A 24,844-nucleotide genomic window follows, 5' to 3' on the forward strand; every position below is an offset into this window, starting at 1 on the left:
AAGGAAAAGTGCAAATTTCCATAGCATAGGAGATTGGAAGATGGGAAGGATGGAAGCATTGACCATAGATTTAGATTTAGAAGACTTTGAAAACTCCAAAACCGCCTCTTCTTCTCTCTTCTATATACATTGATTTCTATTTTGATTTCTTCTTCTTGTTCTTCATCTTCCTCTCTCTTCCTATTGTTGATTTCATCAAAGCCGCCCCATCGGTTTCTCTTTTTCCTTCTTCAAACTTGACTTTTTCATCCAAAAGAAACCAACCCATATAAGTTTTTGGCTCAAGTAAGATAACCCATTAGGCTTTTGCTCTTATTTTTTTTCTCTATTTATTTGGTTTTGGTGGAGAAGTTTTTGGATTTTTGTGTGGAGATTTTCACTTCTTAAATACTTTAGTTTGGAGATTTTCTGTTCTATTTTTATATTGGTGGATCTTTGCTTATTTAATGATTTTATGGTTTTGGATTTACCCAATTTGCGTTACTTGGGAACTTTTTCTGCACTTTTATCCTTAAATAGATTGCTTGCATATTTAATTCATTTTCTTCTTTTTGTGATTTCAGTTCTGCATAATTTACAGATGAGAATTCTTGGTGGGCATGTGATTGTTGTAAATATAGGAAACTAAGTACTTGAGAGGAATTTTAGCATCGTTGCAGCCTTCTAGATTGGGGTTTTTTGTATAGATTTGAGGATAAGTCCCAAGTAAAGATCTTGGGGAGGGTTTAGATTTTGGAATCTCTCAGGTTTCTGGAGATGGCTAGTGTTCAAGATCAATTGGAGGTCAAGTTTCGATTGACTGATGGATCCGATATCGGTCCGAAAACCTTTCCAGCTGCTACAAGTGTTGCAACTTTGAAGGAAAGTGTTATTGCTCAATGGCCCAAAGGTTAGTTAGCTAGGCGCGTCTGATGAAATGCAATTGCATTTTTGTGGTGAATCTTTCAGCTTTATTTCACTTGATAATTTGTTTTTGGTTACTGTTTTATTATAGCATTTGGTTTGAACTTGAAGGATTGGAATCATGGTATCGCATTCATGACATTCTTTTTTGATGTTTTCGTGGTTTATTCATTTTGCTGGTTTAATTTTCAGATGAGTGAAACTATACAAGAAAATAGAATCATTATTAGGACCCAAAATTCAATCCTCCATGGTAGAGTAGCTGGAATGCTTTGATCAGTAAATGGATTGCAAATGCTTGACTACTATCACAAATATGAATAGAAACCAGTTCGGGCCTTTTCCGGTTATAAGATGATACTCTCAAATTCGTATTGGTCAAAGATTGTGGTGTACTAATGCTGTTTCATATTTTCTTTTATGGATAAATGATAATTTTATTCATCCGAAGTAGGTTAGCATGCTACATTTAAACCAACATACTCTAATGGTTTTGGTTTGCTTCATAACATTACAGGCTGTTTTTATTGATATATATGTCTGTGCCGGATGCAAGCTTTCAAACTATGTTGAGTGATGCACGTTTGAGGCAGTTTTGTCAAACAATTTATTATTGAGTTTCAAACTATGAAGTAGGTTAGTATGCTACATTTAAACCAACATACTGTAAAGGTTTTGGTTTGCTTCATAGCATCACAGCCTTTTTTTATTGATAATTATGTCTGTGCCGGATGCAGGATTTCAAACTATTTTGAGTGATGCACGTTTGAGGCAGTTTTGTCAAACAATTTATAATTGAGTTCCGAACTGAGATGATCTAGATGGAATTTTTAAGATTTATGCTTGTATTGTTCGTATTAGTGTGATCTGCTTTCAACTCATCCCTCCGTTTCACTCTCTTGATTCTGTCTCTTAAGTGCTTTGCATTTCTTATGTATGTAGTCCCCATATGTAAGTTTTGCAGTAAGTTTTATTATAAATTATAATTATGCGGGTTGACTAAAACTGTGGTTTGAGCTAAGTTCTGCAATTCATGCAAGAGGAAAATGGCAAACACGGTGACCTACTTTTAGTTAACAGAAGAAAGACAAGGGAAAAAGGAATGGTTGTGTGCATACATTATGTCATACAAGATAATAAGGAATGGATTGCTTGTATTATCATATATTTTATATATTTTCATTGTATTTTCTATTGATATCTATTTTCGCCCCCTAGAATTTTATAAGTTCTGCATCCGTCCCTGGTTGTGGGGAAGTCTCAACTTTTCTCTTTGATTGAATGAAATTGGATTTCTCTCTATGTTCTTTCGTTATTCCTGTATATGACATGACCTTCTGGCATTTTATTTCGTTCTAGCCAATTAACATTCTTCTGATCAATTATACTCGTTTTAACTTCGGGCAGAGAAGGAGAATGGTCCAAGGACAGTGAAGGATGTCAAATTAATTAATGTAGGGAAAATATTGGAGAACAACAAAACACTGGGGGAGTGTCAGAGCCCTCTTTGTGATGTTCCTGGTGGAGTAACGACTATGCACGTTGTTGTTCAACATCCTCCATTGGAGAAAGGTACAATTAGTATTCATTCAATTCAAAAAACTATAATAATAATACTCCTCGGTCTGAAAACCGCAATCCATACAGTTCTGTGAAGTAACACGTTTACCTTTCCGTAATGTGCAGAAAAGAAAATAATAAACGAACCGAAACAGAACAAATGTGTTTGTGTCATATTATAATCCGCAGCTTGAAGAGGGGATGACATTATTTTCAGGTGGCTTTTGTTGATCAACAGTTCCTTTTCGCTCTACCCTAGTCCTTGGCTTTAAATTAAGTCATGTTGCTGCTCATACTTTTACCAAGTATAAATTTGAATCTTTGCATGTTAGAGTCGAATATGTGTATTCAGGATTGAGCAAGTGTTGAATACGAATACGGATACTTGAAGAAAACGGAGAGTTCGGGCATAGGAATGTTCCTCTCTTCATTACTACCCTTCATGAATGTTCATGTTTCATAATGCTTTTCTAAATCCCTTGTTTTCTCATCCATAAAGTGCATATATATATATAAAATGTTCATGCTTCAGTCTAAAATGTTATTATGTCCAACTTAAAAAATAATCAAAGCATGGGAGGACCTAAAAATAATATAAATTAATTTCTACAAAAAAAATAGTATAATTTAAAAATTATATATGTATGACAAAAAACATGAAAGATACATTATATAAAAAGATTTTTTAAAATCTATATAAAAGTATTATTGAAATTATATATATGACAAAAACATAAAAATATATAATATAAAAAGATTTGTTAAAATCTGTATAAACATATTATCATTGGTCACCAAACTAAAAATAAATTAAAGTATTAACGATGGAGAAATGATTATCCGAATAATTATTTATTAAATCCGTAAAAAAATATTTAAACACTCAATTAAAGTATTAATCTTAGAGAAATGATCAATCGAATTATCATTTGTTAAATCAATAAAATATTATATTTAAATCACTAAAGTCTGTATAAAAATATTATTTAAGTACTTGTACGCGTCTGACGAGAGTGAAGACGCGCATATATACCCGATGAATGTATGTTTAAAAGGCTTATTTAAATATTTGAAAAACTTATGTACGGATACTATGATATTTGAAAATCTCAGGACCAAAACTTGTTAATTTTTATTTATTAAAAATATATCATGAACTTGACCAGACATATAAGTACGATAATTGTAGACACTAAATTTCGTCCTTTAAAATTATATAATATTTTTACATTATAGTTTATATTATATATTTTATTACACATATTGCACACATATTTACATATCCATTTGTTTACATTTGTGACAGGGCCCGAATGCAAATGAAGGACCAAGACCAGATGGCCCAGAAAAACGGCCAACACTCTACTGACCCAACACACGCACCCAAATCAACAGAACACCTGAACTAGAAACCCTAACTTTCGTATCTCATTCAGCGCCACGTGGAGACCCCAGCCGCTCGGTCGCCATGTCTCACGCTCCACGCAACCGATTATCTTGGTTCAACAAACGAATCATGCGTCAATGGGGCTTCTCACCTCCAACAACCCCGTATTCCCCGACGCAAGATAACCACCAACAAGTAAGGAGTTAGAGTTCTAATAGGAATCAAACACTAAAATCATAGGCTATAAATATTCGATGTAATCACGAGAGCAGGGGGAGATCACGCATATTACACACAGGGGGCACACGAAAAATCACACTGGAAAATACGGGGGAAGAAATATACGGAGGAGTGAACCGTTTTTAAGGGTTCTTGAACAAGAAACAAGAGGAAAAAATAAAAATAGGGTATTCGAACCTATTTGAAAGGCAAACCATTCAGTGTGAAAAAAAAAAACCAGAGAGAAAAATCTCCAACCATATTCGAACCCAGAAAGAAATTTGTTCGAAAGGAAGAATAAAACTGACCTTTGGAGGAGGCTCGACCACTGCTTGCTTCATCGGAGTAAAGGGTTTTCACCCAAGCAGATACGCGTGGGAAAACATCAATTCTTGGTCTCGAATTACATACCAGGCGAAATGAGGCTCAAGAGAATTACCAAGGCAAAGGCGGCAGCAAAGCCTTAATGAGATCTGCAAAGACTGAAGCAAAGTCTTGAAGGTGTTAGAATACAAGCATATTTGGTGGGGTTCCAAATGGACTTCACGTGCCTATAATGCTTTGGGTAAAAAACCCTTTAAATTATATTCATGTGGGGACCACGTTTATATATGGTAATGTGCAAGTAACATGCTTTTGAGTTTTCAGGATTAATTCTTGTTATGATATTCCATTTTAAACATCATTCATTTTGGTCCCTTTTATTTTTTTTTATTTTTTTCGTTCTTTCGTTGGTTGTGTTCGATTTTCATTTTAACATTTTTTTATTTTGTTTTTTATTATATTTTATTATTTTTTAGTTTTTTTTACTCAATTTTATTTATCTATTTTATTTATTTTTTTATTATCATTATATTAATATTTTTTATTATTTTTTTCATTTATTTTTATTTTACAATCTAACAATATTGTTGACTTTTTAGGGGATTTTTTTTCAATCGAAGGTAAATAATTTGAATTAGGTTAATTGAAATTTAAATTTCAATTTTTGCAATTAAAGGCATCCGACAAATTAATTGGTACCGAAAGGGCGGTTCAAGGGTGCTAATCCTTCCTTGACCGTAACCGACTCCGAACCCGACACATTTCTGGTATAACGCAGATCAGGTAAGATGGTGTCCGACCCACCTAAATTCATTTTAAAATGGTCGGTGGCGACTCCAAATCATTTTTTAATCCAAGTCGAAGCCCGATTTCGGGCCCCAACCGAAAGATGGTTCCGACAGCTTGGCGACTCCGCTGGGGACATGTAAGTGAGTCAGGCCGAAATTAATTTTCGGTTGTCTTTTATGCGAAAACGGTAAATTTAAATTTTAATTTATTTATTCGATTCCAATTATTTATCTTTGATTATTTTTCAAATAAATAGTTGTACTAACCGTTTTCTCAATGATTTCAGCATTTAAAGTCTTTTTCATCTAAGGCTCTATACCCGAGCTCCGAACCCTATTTAAGTGGGGGTAAAAGCGACGCCTTCGTGTGAATTTATTCACCGTGCGGGCCTAGCAAGTAGCCTTCGGGATTCATATACCTTATGTCTTCGTGTGAATTTATTCTCCGTATGGGCATAAGGGAATGTTTCCTCTCGAGTTTAACTTAGTCCACACAAGCCTGTGACGGGTTTAGGACTAAGGGTCTGGTAAGCCTAAGGAGGCACCAGCAAGGAGAACTCGGTACCATTTTTTTAGAACCTAACTCGGGAGACTACAAGGAGTTAGAGCCTACCTCAAAACCTCATTTCAAACCCTAGGATGCCGGAATTATTTCCTGCTTTACTTTCTGTTCAAAGCATGCGAACTAGACAAATATGCGGTTAGGATTTGTGTGAAATTAGCATGCGGGATAGAGATCATGTCCGGGTAGGAATTAAAGCATGCGGGGTAGATATCATGTGGGGTAGGATTTTTGTTTTTATTATTGTTTTGATTTATCTCACTAACTCTATTTTACTTTTGTTCTCTTTTATTTTGTTTTCATTATTTGCATCATTTAAAAGAGGTGTTGATCCACCAAAAAACTTGTTTGTTAAAACATGAATAATCTGCATTAATGGACAAAGGGGTTGTAATACAAGAGATAAGAACGCAGGGGTCCGGCTATGGTCAGAAAAGACTCAGAAAGAAATGAGGACAATTTGCAAGACAAATATGTGTCACATTCATGGTGCTCACAATCAAGTACATCAAAAGTTAACTTTTCAAAAATGGGTTGACAAAGGTGGCAGGGGCAAGACGAAAAAAGGTTACTGACCTCGAGAGTCCATTCAAAGACAACAAGAACAAGATGGCAAGTCACTGTCGACAAATTCAAGAAACAAGCAAATGAACTTCGGATAATCCTTTTGATGGAGGATTTCAATGGAATTTCCGATTCAGCAAAGGATGAAAGCCAGAGATGAAGTCATTCGACACTTTTTGGGAACCAATACAAAATAAAAACTCAACATTTTCACGGTTCATCCAGAGAGGCCGGAGCGGTTCGACAGGTTATTCAACCGGTGAAAGACGAAGGCAAATGACTAGTCAACCTGTTCCGGGTCTAGAGGATTTAGTCCGAATGTACCTTTAAATATGTTTATTGTCTCTTAAAAGATAAAACACTTTTGTCCCAATAAAGGTTATTTACAATAACAGACATGTTTTTGGATCAATGCCTCGAACATTTCATGCATTTTTACATTTTACATTTTGCATTTTGCATATACATTTCATTTTTTAAGTATTCTCATAAACATGAAATTTCTTCATGGATAATTCAATGAAGTGGTTTGAACCACATGACACCACATGGAAGCAAGATTATAATATCATGGAAAAACTGAAATCAGTACAGTGGGAGCCCGATCAGCTGGTTGTAGGACAAAGCCTGCCAAGATGATCTGAGAACAGAATTCCCATATCCTAAGGGCTACAATGTTGAAGTTGTTAGTTGTTACCACATAAGAAGCCCCAAATATTCATCTGAAAACTGTAAAGGGGGCATCGCATATACCATTTGCACTTAGAGGATTGTTTTGTTTGAACACGTCACTGATATTTCATGTTTGCTTAATCCTTTAAACGATTGAATTTATGCTACTTTCTAAGGTGGAGCAATTGAACAAATTTTAATCTTTAGTTATTCGAATATTAAATGAATTAAGGATTCTTTTAACTCTTCAAAAATTATAGATTTTTGACATATGACAAGAATATACCTTTCTTATCATGTCTCAAACCCCAAAATGAAATACCTTGATCATTACCAAAAAGACCAAATTTTGACATAACTTCCCTTTGAAATTCTTGAACATTGTCTTTATCTTTTTGATACACCCATACCTTTCTTTGAGTCAATAATATCACATCATTGTCTTTTTAGACTCAAAATTAACCTTTTCTTACCGTTAAAACCCAAGGCATTGAGTTGTTCATTTGAATATGAGCATTCTTCGAAAGACACAACTTGGGGCATCTCGCGAGGAGCCTGAACATTGAGACATGTTGGGAGCAAGGAGCAATAAAAAACAATTCATTCGAAATAATCATATCATGCATTAATTACAATGTTTTTATGTGAATAGAATTAATCCTGCAAATCTATCCCCCTGGGGATACCTCTTCTGTGAGGACTTCCATGTATGAAATGATGAACGGCTATCTTTCTTTATCCCTTCACAACAGGAGAAAAAAATATATCCCTTGTGTCCCCTTTTGAGCCTATAGTGTTTTTCTTCTGATTCAACCCTAACCAAGGATCACCCTCCACACTAGGGGGCAAGGTGGAGCAAATCTGCTCGCATGAGTGAATGCATTGATTCAGATGAGATACCGAAAGGTGAATCAAATGCCAAGTGCGAAGATTTAATCAAAACAAAAAGAAAAAGAAAAAAGAAAAAAGAAAAGAAGGAAAAAAAGAAGGAAAAAAAGAAAAAAGAAAGAACAAAAATCAAAAAGAAAAAGGAACAAAAAAGCACATGCAAAGATTCCCTGAAGACAAATGGCGCATCAAGCTTCAAATTATGAGATTGATCAAGCACAAACATTCCCGAATCACTGAATCACTTCACTCGAAGATTATAGAGCATCAAGAGAGAGACATTTTGAGCATGACATGATTGAAGGCATCAGAATGAATTGATCCTTGGTTCAACACCCTGAAACACTTGTTTGGGCCTATTTATCCTTTTCTTTCATAACCATGAACCCTGGCCTACATTACGTGCCTTAAATGTCCCTTCTAATCATACATGGATTTCTAAACAGAAGAGACTATCTTCAGATTTCATCCCGCCCATCAGGATTAATCTTTGTTTGCAAAAAATAATGTAATTAATGCATGGTAGAGAAAAATAACAAAGGGGGGTTCAAGACGTAAATCATGAATAACGTCTTAAAACCAAAGAAGGGTTCGAGTTAAAAACCTAAAAAGGTGGCTCGAATATAAAATTGTGCAAACTGAGGCGATCACGCAAATTTCTTGATAATGCATCGCACAATCCGAGTGTGACAACGAAGGTTGGAAGTCAGAGAACACTTCTAGCAGAGGAGCATGCAAGCTACCCCATCAATCCTTTGAGCATCAAATACCAAACCTTTGAGCATCAAATGCCAAACCTTTGACCAAACACAATAACCTGAGACCTTTTTATCCTTTCCTTACTTAACTATTTCCCAAAGATAGCTTTGATCTTGGCACGTGTCAAATAGCTATAATTTATTGAAGGATTAACATTGTAATTAAACATTTGATATCCAATGAACTCTAGTTTTATGATTCGTCTCAATTGTAAAACCGTGAAAGAGACAATATTTTCAAAACTTTTGATTAAACATTTTTCGAAACTCTTTATTGATATTTTCAGAACTTTGAAAATAAAAGAGAAAGAAAAACATTTTTTTTCAAACAAGACAGTCTCTCTAGAGTGGATCTTGGTAAATGACATGTGACTCTTAGACACAATACTCATGCTCAGAATCAATACTGAAGCAAGAAATGAGGAACATTTGGGGCATCTTTGAAGATTCAACATCAAATGTTGCGACATTTTTTGATATTGGGGCATCACTTGGGGATTCAACATCCCAAAGCAAATTATCAGACCTTTTTCAGGAGATAAAATAGAACCAATTCATATTACATGCATCTTATGCATACATTTTAGAGCATCATATTTATCATTTTCCACATACATAATTTTTGCAGCTTTTAGAGTCAAGTTTCGACTTCAAGACGAAAGATACTCGATTCAAAAGCACCTTTAAAGATTCATGTTGGTTGCTTAACTCAGCAGCAAGAAGTTACACTTCGACCAACTCGACAGATTGAAAGTTTCTCTCGAAACAACATAATTTGCTCGAGAGCGGAGTTCAACTTCACAACGAAGGGATGGATGGTTGTCAACAAACAACTTATCAATTTCAGAGCCAATTTCAACTTCACAGCGAAGGATATTGGACTCCAGACAACGCAAGTTCAACTTCACAACGAAGGGACCGCTGGTTGTCAACAAACAACTTCTCAATTTCATAGCCAATTTCAACTTCACAGCGAAGGATATTGGACTCCAGACAACGCAAGTTCAACTTCACGACGAAGGGACCGCTGGTTGTCAACAAACAACTTCTCAATTTCAGAGTCAATTTCAACTTCACAACGAAGGATATTGGAATCCAGACAACGCAAGTTCAACTTCACGACGAAGGGACCGCTGGTTGTCAACAAACAACTTCTCAATTTAAGAGCCAATTTCAACTTCACAGCGAAGGATATTGACTCCAGACAACGCAAGTTCAACTTCATGACGAAGGGACCGCTGGTTGTCAACAAACAACTTATCAATTTCAGAGCCAATTTCAACTTCACAGCGAAGGATATTGGACTCCAGACAACGCAAGTTCAACTTCACGACGAAGGGACCGCTGGTTGTCAACAAACAACTTCTCAATTTCATAGCCAATTTCAACTTCACAGCGAAGGATATTGGACTCCAGACAACGCAAGTTCAAATTCACGACGAAGGGACCGCTGGTTGTCAACAAACAACTTCTCAATTTCAGAGTCAATTTCAACTTCACAACGAAGGATATTGGACTCCAGACAACGCAAGTTCAACTTCACGACGAAGGGACCGCTGGTTGTCAACAAACAACTTCTCAATTTTAGAGCCAATTTCAACTTCACAGCGAAGGATATTGGACTCCAGACAACGCAAGTTCAACTTCACGACGAAGGGACCGCTGGTTGTCAACAAACAACTTCTCAATTTCAGAGTCAATTTCAACTTCACAACGAAGGATATTGGACTCCAGACAACGCAAGTTCAACTTCACGACGAAGGGACTGCTGGTTGTCAACAAACAACTTCTCAATTTTAGAGTCAATTTCAACTTCACAGCGAAGGATATTGGACTCCAGACAACGCAAGTTCAACTTCATAACGAAGGGACCGCTGGTTGTCAACAAACAACTTCTCAATTTCATAGCCAATTTCAACTTCACAGCGAAGGATATTGGACTCCAGACAACGCAAGTTCAACTTCACGACGAAGGGACCGCTGGTTGTCAACAAACAACTTCTCATTTCAGAGTCAATTTTAACTTCACGGCGGAGGATATTGGACTCGAAACAGTACAACTTACTTGGATTTCAACTTCACGACGAAGGATATCCAATTACAGGCTCAACTTCACGACGAAGGGGCTACCCGCGGTTTCAACTTCACGACGAAGGGAATCGTGCACACAAGCAGCATCCATCTTTAGATTGGATTTCAACTTCACGACGGAGGATATTCAACTCGAAGAAGGAGTGTCTGTCAATAAATTTTCCAGTTTCAGAGTCAATTTCAACTTCACGGCGAAGAATATTGGCCTTGAAACAGCGTAACTTACATTGGATTTCAACTTCCCGACGAAGGATATCCAATTTTCAAGCTCAAATTCACGACGAAAGAGCCACATACATATACAACTTCACGACGAAGGGGTCATCTGTAACACCACCAAAGTCTTCAAGACAAGTTTCACCTTCACGACAAAGTATCTTGAACTAGAAGACGATCTAGGAGCTACTGGCCAAAGCTTTGAGTTCGATTTCAACTTCATGACGAAGGATTTCGTGCTCAGAATTTTCCAGTTTTGACTCGACCTCACGACGAGGGAGTCATTTTATATTTCAGTTCAATTTGACAAACAAAGGACATTCGATATAGACGAAATTTGTGTCTTTTAATCTTTGTTCTATTTTCGTTACACGATAATGAGCAAAGAGGGACAGCTGTAGACACTAAATTTCGTCCTTTAAAATTATATAATATTTTTACATTATAGTTTATATTATATATTTTATTACACATATTGCACACATATTTACATATCCATTTGTTTACATTTGTGACAGGGCCCGAATGCAAATGAAGGACCAAGACCAGATGGCCCAGAAAAACGGCCAACACTCTACTGACCCAACACACGCACCCAAATCAACAGAACACCTGAACTGGAAACCCTAACTTTCGTATCTCATTCAGCGCCACGTGGAGACCCCAGCCGCTCGGTCGCCATGTCTCACGCTCCACGCAACCGATTATCTTGGTTCAACAAACGAATCATGCGTCAATGAAGGCTTCTCACCTCCAACAACCCCGTATTCCCCGACGCAAGATAACCACCAACAAGTAAGGAGTTAGAGTTCTAATAGGAATCAAACACTAAAATCATAGGCTATAAATATTCGATGAAATCACGAGAGCAGGGGGAGATCACGCATATTACACACAGGGGGCACACGAAAAATCACACTGGAAAATACGGGGGAAGAAATATACGGAGGAGTGAACCGTTTTTAAGGGTTCTTGAACAGGAAACAAGAGGAAAAAATAAAAATAGGGTATTCGAACCTATTTGAAAGGCAAACCATTCAGTGTGAAAAAAAAACCAGAGAGAAAAATCTCCAACCATATTCGAACCCAGAAAGAAATTTGTTCGAAAGGAAGAATAAAACTGACCTTTGGAGGAGGCTCGACCACTGCTTGCTTCATCGGAGTAAAGGGTTTTCACCCAAGCAGATACGCGTGGGAAAACATCAATTCTTGGTCTCGAATTACATACCAGGTGAAAGGAGGCTCAAGAGAATTACCAAGGCAAAGGCGGCAGCAAAGCCTTAATGAGATCTGCAAAGACTGAAGCAAAGTCTTGAAGGTGTTAGAATACAAGCATATTTGGTGGGGTTCCAAATGGACTTCACGTGCCTATAATGCTTTGGGTAAAAAACCCTTTAAATTATATTCATGTGGGGACCACGTTTATATATGGTAATGTGCAAGTAACATGCTTTTGAGTTTTCAGGATTAATTCTTGTTATGATATTCCATTTTAAACATCATTCATTTTGGTCCCTTTTATTTTTTTTATTTTTTTCGTTCTTTCGTTGGTTGTGTTCGATTTTCATTTTAACATTTTTTTATTTTGTTTTTTATTATATTTTATTATTTTTTAGTTTTTTTTACTCAATTTTATTTATCTAATTTATTTATTTTTTATTATCATTATATTAATATTTTTTATTATTTTTTTCATTTATTTTTATTTTACAATCTAACAATATTGTTGACTTTTTAGGGGATTTTTTTTCAATCGAAGGTAAATAATTTGAATTAGGTTAATTGAAATTTAAATTTCAATTTTTGCAATTAAAGGCATCCGACAAATTAATTGGTACCGAAAGGGCGGTTCAAGGGTGCTAATCCTTCCTTGACCGTAACCGACTCCCGAACCCGACACATTTCTGGTATAACGCAGATCAGGTAAGATGGTGTCCGACCCACCTAAATTCATTTTAAAATGGTCGTGGCGACTCCAAATCATTTTTTAATCCAAGTCGAAGCCCGATTTCGGGCCCCAACCGAAAGACGTTCCGACAATAATAAAGGATAATTCTCGATATCCGAATCTCAAAGTATTTTAGAAGACAATAGATATATTTGACTGTTGCTGACCTGATCGAATTCATGATTTAACCTTGACAAATCAAAATCAATATATTTAACGGACAAGAGAATAAACAGCGAGTCAATATATAAACATAAAGAAAGTCATTTGAGAGTTCATGAGCATTCTTTCTGGTGCTTTGCCTCCATATCTTATTTTCTACGTAACTGTTTGATCACCGTTTAAATTTTTAATCACAGCTTTCTGTCTAAATTAAAAAAGATAAACCATCGATAATCGATGTTGATTAATTTTTTTGATATCAATAAATACATTCAAAGATGTTCCATATTGTTTTGTGATGTACAAGTAACACACCATCCGTTTGAATGGTGTGAAATGGAGCAGTCAAAAGTGTAGGTTGTCATATCATTGCTTTGTTTTCAGATGCAGCAGGTGTGATCCACTTATATGTCCAAAGCTTTTCTTTTCTTTCTTTTCTGTTAACGCAATTTTCAAAGATTCAATGGACCTAAAGTTTGAATGAAACACAGGCCAGATTGCTATACATCATCATTATATTCTCTCATAAAACACAGCGGACTTTAGGATGTAAACGAGTACAGTTTCGTGGATTTTGTATTACATTCGTTTTAATTGGAGTGGGGATGGGTATAATTTTAGCGGGTAATAGGCGGGTGTGGATTTATAAAGTAGTACCCGTTGTGGGTGGTGGGCGGGTAATGGGTTTGAGACATTACCGCCCCGCATCCGCCCACCCCACATCCACCCACCCAGCTAAATATCTATTAAATTTTGGATCATTATAAATTTAGGTGTAATTTTAGAGACTAATTTATAAATTTTAATATTGTATAATATATAACATATAATTTATCCAAATATTAATGATATTTAGTCTTTAATCTGGTCTTTAATTAAAGAAATATTCGGCTCTTTGATTAAACCCATAATCCCACTAACCAAGTCACTTTCCATATTCTTTAGCTCATGCTGCCCATCAAAACACAAATTAGTCATACTATAAGCATTAACATCAAAAGCAGCAGTTTCCATGTTCTTTATCCCCTCAAAACTCATATTAGGCGCACTATCAGCATTAACATCGAAAGCAACACAACAATCCAGCTCTACGACTACATGCTCCCTATAATCTGTCTCCATAACATTCGTAGAGCTATTCTTCTGACAAATTGAAGCATGCGCTGCTACCCCATCACGAACTGTCTGAGAATCAAGTCCAACATCCCATTAGTTTGCTGTCAGGCGGGTCTAGATGGGTATGTCGCTAGTGGGTAGTGGGTGTGGGGATGAATTTGAAAATGTACCTGCGTGGACGAGTGTGGATTTAAAAATTTATACCCATCATAGGTAGTAGGCGGATGATGAATTAAAAAATATTATGTGAGTATGAAGATGGGGGAGGGGATATCCGCACCCGCCCCACCCGTAGCGGACATGTCAGAATGGGGGGTGGATGTGAAGAATTTATGTGTAATTCAAAAGAAATAATAAAAGAAATGAGCAAGAACCCAAGAAGATAATTGAGACTAGACTCTGACTTGAATTCATGTATATTATTAATGTCATTTGTATTTTATTTAATTTTGTTAACTCGAGGTTTTCATTTTATATATATATATAATTTATTTTTGAATTTAATATTTTCTAAAACATATAAGACTAACCTTAAGGGTGTGTTTGTTTACTGTAATTGGAATTACGGAATTGATTTTCCTTAAATTTTCGTGTTTGTTTTACGTAATTCGTTTTCCAGAAAATATTTTTCCGTGTTTGTTTCACGTAATTCTTTTTCCGGAAAATGTTTTCCCATGTTTGTTTAACGTAATTGGTTTTCCAGAATGTAATTCATTTTCCTAGTAACATAATTTCCTTTGTGTTTTCTGTACATAAGTCATTTTCTGAACTTTCCACTTCAAAGAATAAATACTCAAAATAATTTTATTTTATGAATTTAATATTAATAAAATATTTTAATATCATTTTCATCAAAATATTATTTATTTATTTATTAATATTTATAATAATATAATATAATATTTTTAATATTATATAAAATAATCAATTATATTATAATAATATAAGATATTATATTTTTATTTTAATAATATATAATAAAAAATTTATATATTTAATAATGAATAATATTATTTATATATTTAAATAATATTTTAATAAAGATATTTAAAATATACTAATTAATATGTTTAAAATATAATATAACACTATTACTTTAATAAATAATTAATATAATTTATAATATTTTATTTCACTAAAATATACAAAAATTATTATTTTTATTAATAAAATTATAAAAATAATATTTAATAATAAATAAATTATTTTAATATTTTAAAATAATAATATTAAGTTTTATGATAAATAATATTATTTATTACATTTAATATTTATAATAAATAATTTTAAAAAAACTCTTCAACTAGTGGAAAAGGGTTTAAATAACATCTTCCAGACATCATAAAATGTTTTCCAGATGTTTTTCAGAAAAATGTAATTCATTTTACGGAAAACATTTTCCGAAAAATATTTTCCAGAAATGTAATTCATTTTCTAGAATTCAAATTCCAGTAATTCATTTTTCAGTTCCAGTAATTCAAATTCCAATAATTCATTTTTTAAATAACCAATTACAGCCAAACAAACAGACCATAAGTTTGAGTAATTCAACTCAATTAAAGGTGAATAAGTTAAACTAATTGACTCGATTTGTATTTTTATCCAACAATTATCTATCTGATCGATCTTTGTGATCTAAAATAATATAACCAAACCTATTGAATATCGGTGAGTTTGATTGGTTAACTAACTTATTGTTTATATATATTATAAATATATTATTATAAAAATAATAATAATAATAATAATAATAAATGCATTGATAATTAATCATCCCATCCCCATCTAGTCACCCATCTGCAACAAAGCATTTTGGCAGGAGAGAAAGCACAAGGTGCTGGAAATACAACAGGAACAATGAACTCTTCAAAGACCTGGATTCAGAGACACCATTTTCAAAGGTCTACGGAAAGACGGTGAATGAATGTAATAGGAACAAGGAACTCGTCGAAAATCGGATTCGGAAATACCCTTTTTCAAAGTTCTGTGGAGTACAACCTTCAAAATCAGGATGAATTTCTTTTGAAAAGTAGGTAAACAAACAAGGGGATGAATGATCTAAACTACTACTTCATGAATCATCGGAGATGCCAATCAGCTATGCAAACACATATGAGCCATACATGATAAATGTACAAAGTACAGGTATTACATGTTTCACACTGACCACTGTCGAACCATTGGACAATTGAAATAAGCAAAAATGGTTAACTATAGCTTCTAACCTTTCTAGAAAACACTCGGTGAGTACTGTAGACAAAGTAGCAAAGCACTAGAGAGAAGACGCCGAGTTATGATGGTTGATTTCAGGTCCAGAGATAAGTTAGTACAGTCCATCTTGTCTCCCCTCTATCTATATCTGATCCACCGGGAGATCAGTCCACACATGAGATGGCAAACAAACTGCAAAGAACACGATATACATTTAGTCGGATATAGGCGTATTTTTTCAGCTAAGAACTCACATAAACTCCTAATTATAGATTATTAACCTACACCATATGCATTGCTCGTTATATGAGAACGGATAGTTAATGGGATTTTAGCATGGAGTAAAAAAAAGATGCACGTAGCACTATGGATGACAAACTAAAAAAGTTACTGCAAATGTCTGCCTATGGGGTATAGGCTTGCAACCAAGAACGAACGGGTCTTCCAATGAGCAATTTGTGTTTTGAACTAACCGCACACAATCATTGCCATTTTCCTCAAGAGTTTTAACCCAGTTCCTTTTTGTTAAAATATGAATTCTTGCTGCATGATATTACCTGGTTTGCATTCAATCACTCACTCCGATCCAGATGCCTCTTCAGAATCAGACAACGGTAATAGGGTGCAGATGCCAAGCATATGTCCATTAAGACACACGTAATACTCGATGCAATCCTCATAGGCACCCAGCCTACAGCTTGCACTTTGTGGAATCATTTTTGCTTGCAGCATGTCCCACAACTTTGCCTTACAATAAGGGCACACAGCTGTTGGATGAAGCTTTGCTGCCCTGTCAATCAACCTCTTCCGAACCTTTGAAACCAAGAATGACTTGAAAACTCCTCTAAAAAATCCCATATCACCCTCTTCCCCTTGGTCCAGATGTTCACATGGGTCAGACACATATAAAATATCAGTCCTGCATTGTGGTAAAAGGAAGCTCTTGCCTGAAGTCCTTGAGAACCTGGTCCTGTAAACAAAATGGCCAGGTATTTGAACACTGTTGAACAAGCGACCGCCACTACAACCCGAACAATAGATAAGCAGTTTTCCAAGTGCTCTCCAGTTCCCATCAACACTGTGACTTCCACTAGACTGCAGATCAAGCATCATCTTTGGGGCCCTCGTTTTGCAGAATTCTTTCCAAAGTACTCTCTTGGCAAGATCATCGAACCATTTGCATACTAATGAAAGAGTGGCAATCAACTTCGGATTCCAGTTGAGTTGTTGAAACACTAAGAAAATCACATCTTCACTTAGATGACCCTTTGTGCATTGACAACTAGATGAGTGTATGCAACGATACTGTTTTGTCAGGATCATTATCCCCACAAGCAAAAAGAAACAATGATCCTATATCCTGGTTAAACAAAACAACAAAACATCATAATTACACACCATTTTTCAGTAGCCTGAACTTGAATATCAATATCAAGTTTATGAACCAGAAGAATTGGCATAAACATTCAGGGATGGAAAAATTAACAGCATAATGAAAGAGCAAAAAATGAATGACTTGAAAACTAACAGCTCAAAGCCTAAATTATTTTTCTGGGACAAAACCAAGCAAAGAAGAGCTAAGGTTTCACTGCAAACTCATGCCTTAATACAAATTCTAGCAGGCAGCTCAGGCAGCAATTCCCAGGAAACTCAGGGGAGTGGATCAACTGCTGGCTCTCAATTTTGATTTTAAATGAAAATTATACTTTCACACAAATAAAAAGTGAGATGTCCGAGTATGATCCATAATCTGCAATATGGTGGATTAAATTACATTTTAACTCCAAGTTCTTTCGCTTTGTCGGCAAAGATACCATAACAGCATCCTAGAGAACTCTAAGAGATAGACTTCAGCCATGGTTGAATAAATATCTAATCTTAAATACATGTCAAATGTACCTCAAAATCGGTGTCAGATCCTCCAATAGAAGAAAGTCTTAATATGCTAGTTTGAGGTCCTATCAAAGGGTGGGGAAACCTGAAACACAGATATGCAATGTACCATCTAAGAATTGGAATGAATTTTCGGACAATAAATAGAATGAAGAATCATGCTTTTAGTAAATTAAATTTTCCATTTAGACATCAAAATTGCTCATAATGCACAAACAATCAATACATTTGGTCATCTTTCCATATTGGCCAAAGCAGTCGTTTACTTTATATCATAGTTAATTTTATTCTCAAACTTAACTTAGATTCTTAGATCAAAAAGGTAAAATACAAAGAACTTGATTTATTCGACCAATGCATGCTATTAAATTTATCAAAGCTCAGATCAAAAGAAAACATTTAAAAAAAATGCATTCTACAAATTCAACTCAAATGCGTAATCCAAAAAAAAAAAACCCACTTCACTTGTGCACTAAAATTTCCAAAATCCACATTATAAATTGAACCCCCCCCCCTTTCAATAAATAAATCCATTACAAATTAACCAAAAGTTAAGCAAAAATACAAAGATTTAGAGATCAAAGACAAATCTCTCACCTTCACCTGGACGAATCTATCTTTACATAGTCTTTAGACCTTTAAATAGACAAAAATACTCTGCAAAAACGTAAGATAATTAACAAAAATATTAGGGATTTCCTGCACCTGCCTACAAAACTCAGTCCTAGAAAAAAAAGGAAAAAAACTGTCAAATCATTGTTGAAACGTTTACACGAAGAATTGAAACTGGGTTTTAACGTAAGCAGAAGGGCATTTCCGTAAAATACAAAATCTCTTTCTTGCAACCGAAAAAAAAATCCCCAAAATAATACAAATTGCAGAGAAACGGTGATGAGAGAAGACTGAAGAAGAAGTTTTGGGGTTTTATGTGGCAGAAAGACAAATATTAAATATTTTTCAGAAAAATTAATCGTACGACAACGCTTTCTTTCACACATCAACGACTAATTATATTGTCACACGTGTGACCTAGGAGTCTAAGTAGTTTTAGCTGGACCCTTTTCACCACGTGGCGAGAACCCATTGGAGGTTATTTTTAAAGCAGACCTTCGGGGTTTTGAAAATTCAGTCCTTAGTTTTTACTGTTAAATGTTTGAAATTTTGTGTCGGGACTTAAAAAATGTAAAATGACAGACGAGTATACTATCCACAGAAAGATTCTTAACCACTTAAGTTTTGACACGCGGAAATATAGAATTTCTTGGAATTTAATCGATGGATTTTTTTGTTTAGTGGCATCTACTGATTGGTTACTCCCATTTTTCATTGTACCTCATTTAAAAAATAATTTTGTTGCACTCTTAAAAATAAAAGAAAGGGTTAACTTTTAATATTTCAGATTTGAACATCATAAATTTCAAAGATACGACCGTCTAGATTAATAAAAGAAAATAACTTTAGTTTTACAAGTGGTTTGAATGATAATAATAATATGTATAACATCATTTCTTTGTTTTTATTTAAAAAACACCGTAGTAATTTGTTGTTTCTTTAAAGGGTAAACTATCAGAATGGTCACATACCTATTATGGTTGTACATTTTTGCTCACCAAATTCTAAAAAGTTATATTTTGATCACTTACGTTATCGTTTTATTAAATTTTGATCACCGTAACATTAAACGTTGTTAGTTTGATGACATGACATGACGTTTGTAAAAGAGTTTAATTTTTTTAACCTCTGAATTTTAGATAAAATTCCAATTTATTAACTTTTTGTAAACCGAAAGTAGTTTAGAGATAAATTTTCAATTTATCCGTTTTTTAATATATTCTTCTTCAGCTAGCACCTTTCCGTATGCTCAATCATGGTTGGCGGTCAATTTATTACTTCACCAAATGTGATGTCTTTCGTGGTCCAGCGTCGATCAATATTACAATTAACATTTTGAAAATGATTGCTGAAGGATAAATCAAAACATAAGAGATTAATTGTTAAGCTTTTGTACATATGCAATTCAATATCACATAAGAGATTAATTGGTAAGCTTTTGTACATATGCAATTCAATATCACATAAGAGATTAAATTAGGGGAATCTTTAAACTCTTGGAGTCCAAAAAGTATAATATTGTTGCAAGGTCTTCAGCAGAGGCTGAATACAGAAGCTGGTCGGTTACAACAGCAAAAATAGTTCGGTTAAAAGGCCTCTTGCAAGAACCTGAAGTAAAATTTGAGCAGCCAGCTATATTGCATGGTGATAACAAAGCAACATTGCAAATAGCTGCAAATCTTGTTTATCATGAAAGAACAAAATATATTGAGATAGATTGTTACTTCATTATAGAAAAGATACAAAGTTTGATCAAAACTAAAAAGATACAAAGTTTGATCAAAACTAAACATATGAGCTCGATCGAACAACGGATAGATATTTTGACCAAGGAACTCGGAGTTGAGCAACACAACAATTTGACATTCAAGTTGAGGATGAAAAATATTTTTCAACCTCCAACTTGAGGGGATCAACACTTCATTATATTATCAGTTGGTTAGTTAGTTAAGGATTTTCTTTAACTAATGTATATAAAAAACTTGTATTATGCATTGAATAATATATGAGGTATTATTCATATAACAAGTATTACAAATTTAACTAAAATTTAGCAAATAAAAAAGTGACAAGTTATGCACAGCTATGTTATTAGCATCAGTGCAAATGTGAAATATTGGGTGTACCTGGCATTTCTAAACATTTGAAGGATAAAGGGATATATTGATATGGGGATACATGATAACCAACAATGAACACATTACATGATAAACCAGTTATAACCAACAATGAACACAATACACGATCAACCAGCCAAAACAGAACGAGTGATGAGAGAAAAACACCGCAAATATGCCACTTTAAAACACGACACAAAACGTAAATTGCAGTTACCAGACATCCTCGTTATCTCCTAAATGTAACATGAAAGTCATGAGTATATTGCTTTATTCACATGATAGAAAATAATCACATTATAACCTCATAAAAAAAAACGAAGAAGCATACCCATCGCAAGACTGTACGTGAAGCGTGTCGATATCAGTACACACGGGATCTCGATTTCAAAACAGGATCCGAGATTGCTCAAGTCATAATGGTAAAATCTACTTTTAGACTGCCACAGCTGTGTAAACCCATAGTTACCTCTCGAAAGCTTAGGTTTATTCTCCTATCACTTTCCTATGAACCAACTGTTTAAGGAAATGGTTTATCACAAGCTCAAGTGGAACTGTTTGCAGAAGGTTTGGTGTCTTGGAGGGAGATGACGGTTTCAAACGCGCCAACCAAGGCCTTAACCTTACTTTTTCGGGTTTCAACGAGTTTACTAGCAGTTTCTTCGATGACATTGTTAAACAAACCCTTTTCGTCTTTCTTACCCTGCAAATCTTGGTGTCTCAAAACTACTTTTTCAACTACTTTTTCCCCACCGGGTTGGTTGTCATTCATGGAACCATCACGTTCTCTTGTCCTAAAGGTTCTCCGCTCGCCCTTAGCATTTTGGTTTCCCCCAAGCAATCTTCCTCTCCTGAACTTGAGCCTCCTTGGACCATTATTCTCAGATTGAATTTCAACGACCTTTCCTCTCCTAAAAGATAATTTCACAGGTTGACAATCCTTTCCATCAGAGATTACCATCTCAGAATTTCTGGGCCTTCCGCCATTTTCTCCTTCCAAAATTTCCACTTCTTCTGTGTTTACAGTTTCATCTTCGTAGTATTCAGAGCCTGAGTCATCCGTATACTCAGACTCATCTTCATCCCTAGTGCCATGTGATGACAAAGGTGGAGACATTGGGAGACTCGATGCCTTGGGAGATGAAGTAATGGGTGGAGACAATTCAGCAGCACAATTTTCATTTTTATCAGATTCCAACAATATATTTTCCGACTCCATTTTGATAACATAAAGGGTTTTCTCTTCAAGTGCATCATTATTGCGTACCTCATGTTCATCGAGAGGTTGCTCAGTTTCAGCCTTTTCAACCTTGTTCTGATTCTTCTGTAGAGGCACTACTTTTAGGTTCCGGTTCTTTCTTGCAGTTAGGCTCGTAGCTCTAGCAAGAGAAGCTCTTGGAGACAATGAAGCTCTCGATGATGATAATAATGCTTTCTTTACAGCTACTTTGGCGGTATTTTTCCTTTTTCCAGTCTTCATATCACTAACTCCATTGCTCCTCTTAACACTTGAACATTCTGACGGGAAGGAAGCTGAAGGAAGCGCTTCTGCCTGAAATTTCAGCTTCGAAGTACCGTGCAATTTAGAAAAGCTCTTCTCTTTAGCTTTCAGAGAGACTTCTTTTGAAGAGACTCCTTCTTTCTTAGAAGATGGTGACCCACCCCTCTGCGTGACTTTTGGGGCATCGGATAAGCTTGATTTCAATTGGGTGAAGATCTAAGCTTTGCCGTTGATGCCTTTTCTTCCTTAGACAGTATTCCATATTTCTTAGAAGTTTGGTTGTCCGGAGAATTTGTTGACACTTCTAGCTTGAGGACACTGGACGTATGACGGCGACCACTGGAATTGGGTGAATGATTGGTGGGCTTAAGCTTTGCCACTGATGTCTTTTCTTTCTCTGACAAAACACCATGAGTCGTAGAATTATTTCCATCAGGAGAGCCGTTGGAAAGCTGAAGCTCCATGGCCTTAGGCATATCAGGGGTACGAGATCGGGAATTGGAGAAAGACCTGGATTCAGTAGCGGTTTTCTTCTTCCTCTGCTGTAAATCTAAGCTCCGAAATAAATTTGGGTCACCAGACGGCTTTTTGATATTCCTCTTCCGGAAGGGATGTATAGCATTCTCGTCAGATTCATGTTTCTTTCCATATTTGCAGAAATCATGACACGAAGCGTAGAAGCTCTCAGATAACGAGGAAGTGTCTTCTCTCTGCCGCTCACTGAATCTGCTCCCGCCAAGGATTTTCTTCTCGAACTTCCAGGCCCGGAAATATCTAGTGCCACTGGTGAACTGATACTCTCCCCGTCCATCAAATATGTAGAAGTGAATCCAAGTTAAGAAAACAGATAGTCCTGGAAACCAACCAAAGCTATATTAGTCCATCCTCCATCGTAGACCAGATACATGTATAAAACCGACAGCAAGATGAATGAAGCATATAAAAGAACCAATCAAGCTCTGTTCTGCTATTATACCGAATATTATTTAGCTCAACCGATTAACAAAATTTGTCTGCCCCGGAGAACAAGACAGAAAGAATAAAGATCATTAGGAGCTAGTTGTTACGATCAAGTTAAACTTCAGAGACAACTAACAGAAACAAATTCGAAAGACAATTATACAACAATCGGCATGAACTAGAAAGCATATAAAAACAATGACATAAAAGAAAGAGATAAATATAAGCATTTCATATATAAAATAAATGATCTTTGATTTCATCATACATTCTATTCTTGTTCGCCATCTTAAAAGAATCAATTGGCATATCCAGCTTGATTCAACTGTAACAATTAATGCATTCTTGGATCAATTCAACAAAACAGACAAGTAGCTTTTTAATGAATTTATTTTGTTCAATATACAATGAAAATGGAAAGTTTCTGGAAAAGAAAACATAAAATATACAGCACCGTGGGGTTTACTGTGTAATCGAACAGTTAATTACTAGATGAACATTTACAAAAGAAAAATCTTTTTTTTTTCATTTTTATTTATAAAAACAGGGTTACAAAAAAATTTGGGGGGGGATTACATTGATGAGAACAAGCAAGTTAGGCAAAGCAATAAAAGAAGGGGTTGAAGAATTCACTAAGCCACCAATCTTAGAAATTGATAAATAATCCATCAATAAACACTGTCTCACCTAAAATCCATACCAAAAAGAAACACAAAAGCAAAGCTAAATTTCCACTAAGATCACAACTGAACAAAAAAAAAAAAACAAATAAAGAACTTGATGAAACGGCAACTTTTACCAGAAAAAAATGAAGAAAAGAAATTTCCAAATTCGAAGAACAAATCAAACAAAATAAGAGAAACTACCAAAAACAAAGCAGAAGAAACAAGCGATTATGAGTTGAAGCCCATCTGGAAGAAACCCATTGTTCCAAACAATAGAAAAACCCTTGTAAAGGAAGAAATGGGTAATAAGAAGGGAAGGGGGAGTTGTACCTTTATATATTACGGCTGAGGAATGAAGTCTGTGCTTAAGCAGAAGGTAAAGCAACTGAACATAAATGAAATGAAAGAATGGTTTTTTAGCCTTTTGGAATGGAAGTTCACGAAAAGGTTGTTCTTTTGCTTGAAGATCGTGCAAGCAACTTTTTTTTTTCTTCCCCTTTTCGTAGGTTTTAGCTTTGATTTGCGCGTTTGGTTTGTTGCAGATTTCTATGAAAAAGAGTGGGACCCACTTCTGAAATACAAGTATCTATATCTCAATCGGTATGCTTTTTTTTTTTTCCTTTTTCTTTTCTCTACAAATCCCAGTCGGTGTAGTAAGTAATTGATTTAAAATATGAATTCATTTATTATTAGATTTAAATTAATTATATATATTTAATTTTTATTA

The 24,844-nt window shown here is 35.1% G+C and overlaps 3 protein-coding genes across 3 annotated transcripts; 1 reads left to right on the top strand and 2 right to left on the bottom strand.

Moving 5' to 3' along the window:
• On the top strand, positions 1-2,763 carry LOC120138389 (membrane-anchored ubiquitin-fold protein 2-like). The gene is made up of 4 exons (XM_039153868.1): positions 1-285; positions 564-889; positions 2,311-2,475; positions 2,590-2,763. The coding sequence occupies exons 2-4, from the start codon at positions 757-759 to the stop codon at positions 2,643-2,645; spliced, it is 354 nt and encodes a 117-aa protein (XP_039009799.1). The 5' UTR covers positions 1-285; positions 564-756; the 3' UTR covers positions 2,646-2,763.
• A 13,472-nt stretch (positions 2,764-16,235) lies between these two features.
• LOC120138437 (EID1-like F-box protein 2) lies at positions 16,236-19,176 on the bottom strand. The gene is made up of 5 exons (XM_039153901.1): positions 19,035-19,176; positions 18,860-18,919; positions 18,269-18,347; positions 16,927-17,729; positions 16,236-16,561 (listed from the first exon to the last, which is right to left on the bottom strand). Exon 4 carries the CDS (start codon positions 17,690-17,692, stop codon positions 16,946-16,948), a length of 747 nt encoding a protein of 248 aa, XP_039009832.1. The 5' UTR covers positions 17,693-17,729; positions 18,269-18,347; positions 18,860-18,919; positions 19,035-19,176; the 3' UTR covers positions 16,236-16,561; positions 16,927-16,945.
• A 2,071-nt stretch (positions 19,177-21,247) lies between these two features.
• LOC120138383 lies at positions 21,248-24,617 on the bottom strand. The gene is made up of 2 exons (XM_039153861.1): positions 24,448-24,617; positions 21,248-23,345 (listed from the first exon to the last, which is right to left on the bottom strand). The coding sequence occupies exon 2, from the start codon at positions 22,469-22,471 to the stop codon at positions 21,536-21,538; it is 936 nt and encodes a 311-aa protein (XP_039009792.1). The 5' UTR covers positions 22,472-23,345; positions 24,448-24,617; the 3' UTR covers positions 21,248-21,535.
• Positions 24,618-24,844: the final 227 nt, after the last annotated feature.

The sequence above is a fragment of the Hibiscus syriacus genome, unplaced genomic scaffold (genome assembly GCF_006381635.1).
Source record: "Hibiscus syriacus cultivar Baekdansim isolate YM2019G1 unplaced genomic scaffold, ASM638163v2 tig00110691_pilon, whole genome shotgun sequence".
Lineage (NCBI taxonomy): Eukaryota > Viridiplantae > Streptophyta > Magnoliopsida > Malvales > Malvaceae > Hibiscus > Hibiscus syriacus.

What these genes read in the sequence shown, in the direction of transcription:
- LOC120138389 (XM_039153868.1), top strand. Translation starts at nt 757, where the DNA reads ATGGCTAGTGTTCAAGATCAATTGGAGGTCAAGTTTCGATTGACTGAT. An exon ending in TATTGCTCAATGGCCCAAAG is followed by an intron (nt 890 to 2,310) that starts GTTAGTTAGCTA and finishes AACTTCGGGCAG; the next exon opens with AGAAGGAGAATGGTCCAAGG. An exon ending in ACATCCTCCATTGGAGAAAG is followed by an intron (nt 2,476 to 2,589) that starts GTACAATTAGTA and finishes CGTAATGTGCAG; the next exon opens with AAAAGAAAATAATAAACGAA.
- LOC120138437 (XM_039153901.1), bottom strand. Translation starts at nt 17,692, where the DNA reads ATGATCCTGACAAAACAGTATCGTTGCATACACTCATCTAGTTGTCAA.
- LOC120138383 (XM_039153861.1), bottom strand. Translation starts at nt 22,471, where the DNA reads ATGAAGACTGGAAAAAGGAAAAATACCGCCAAAGTAGCTGTAAAGAAA.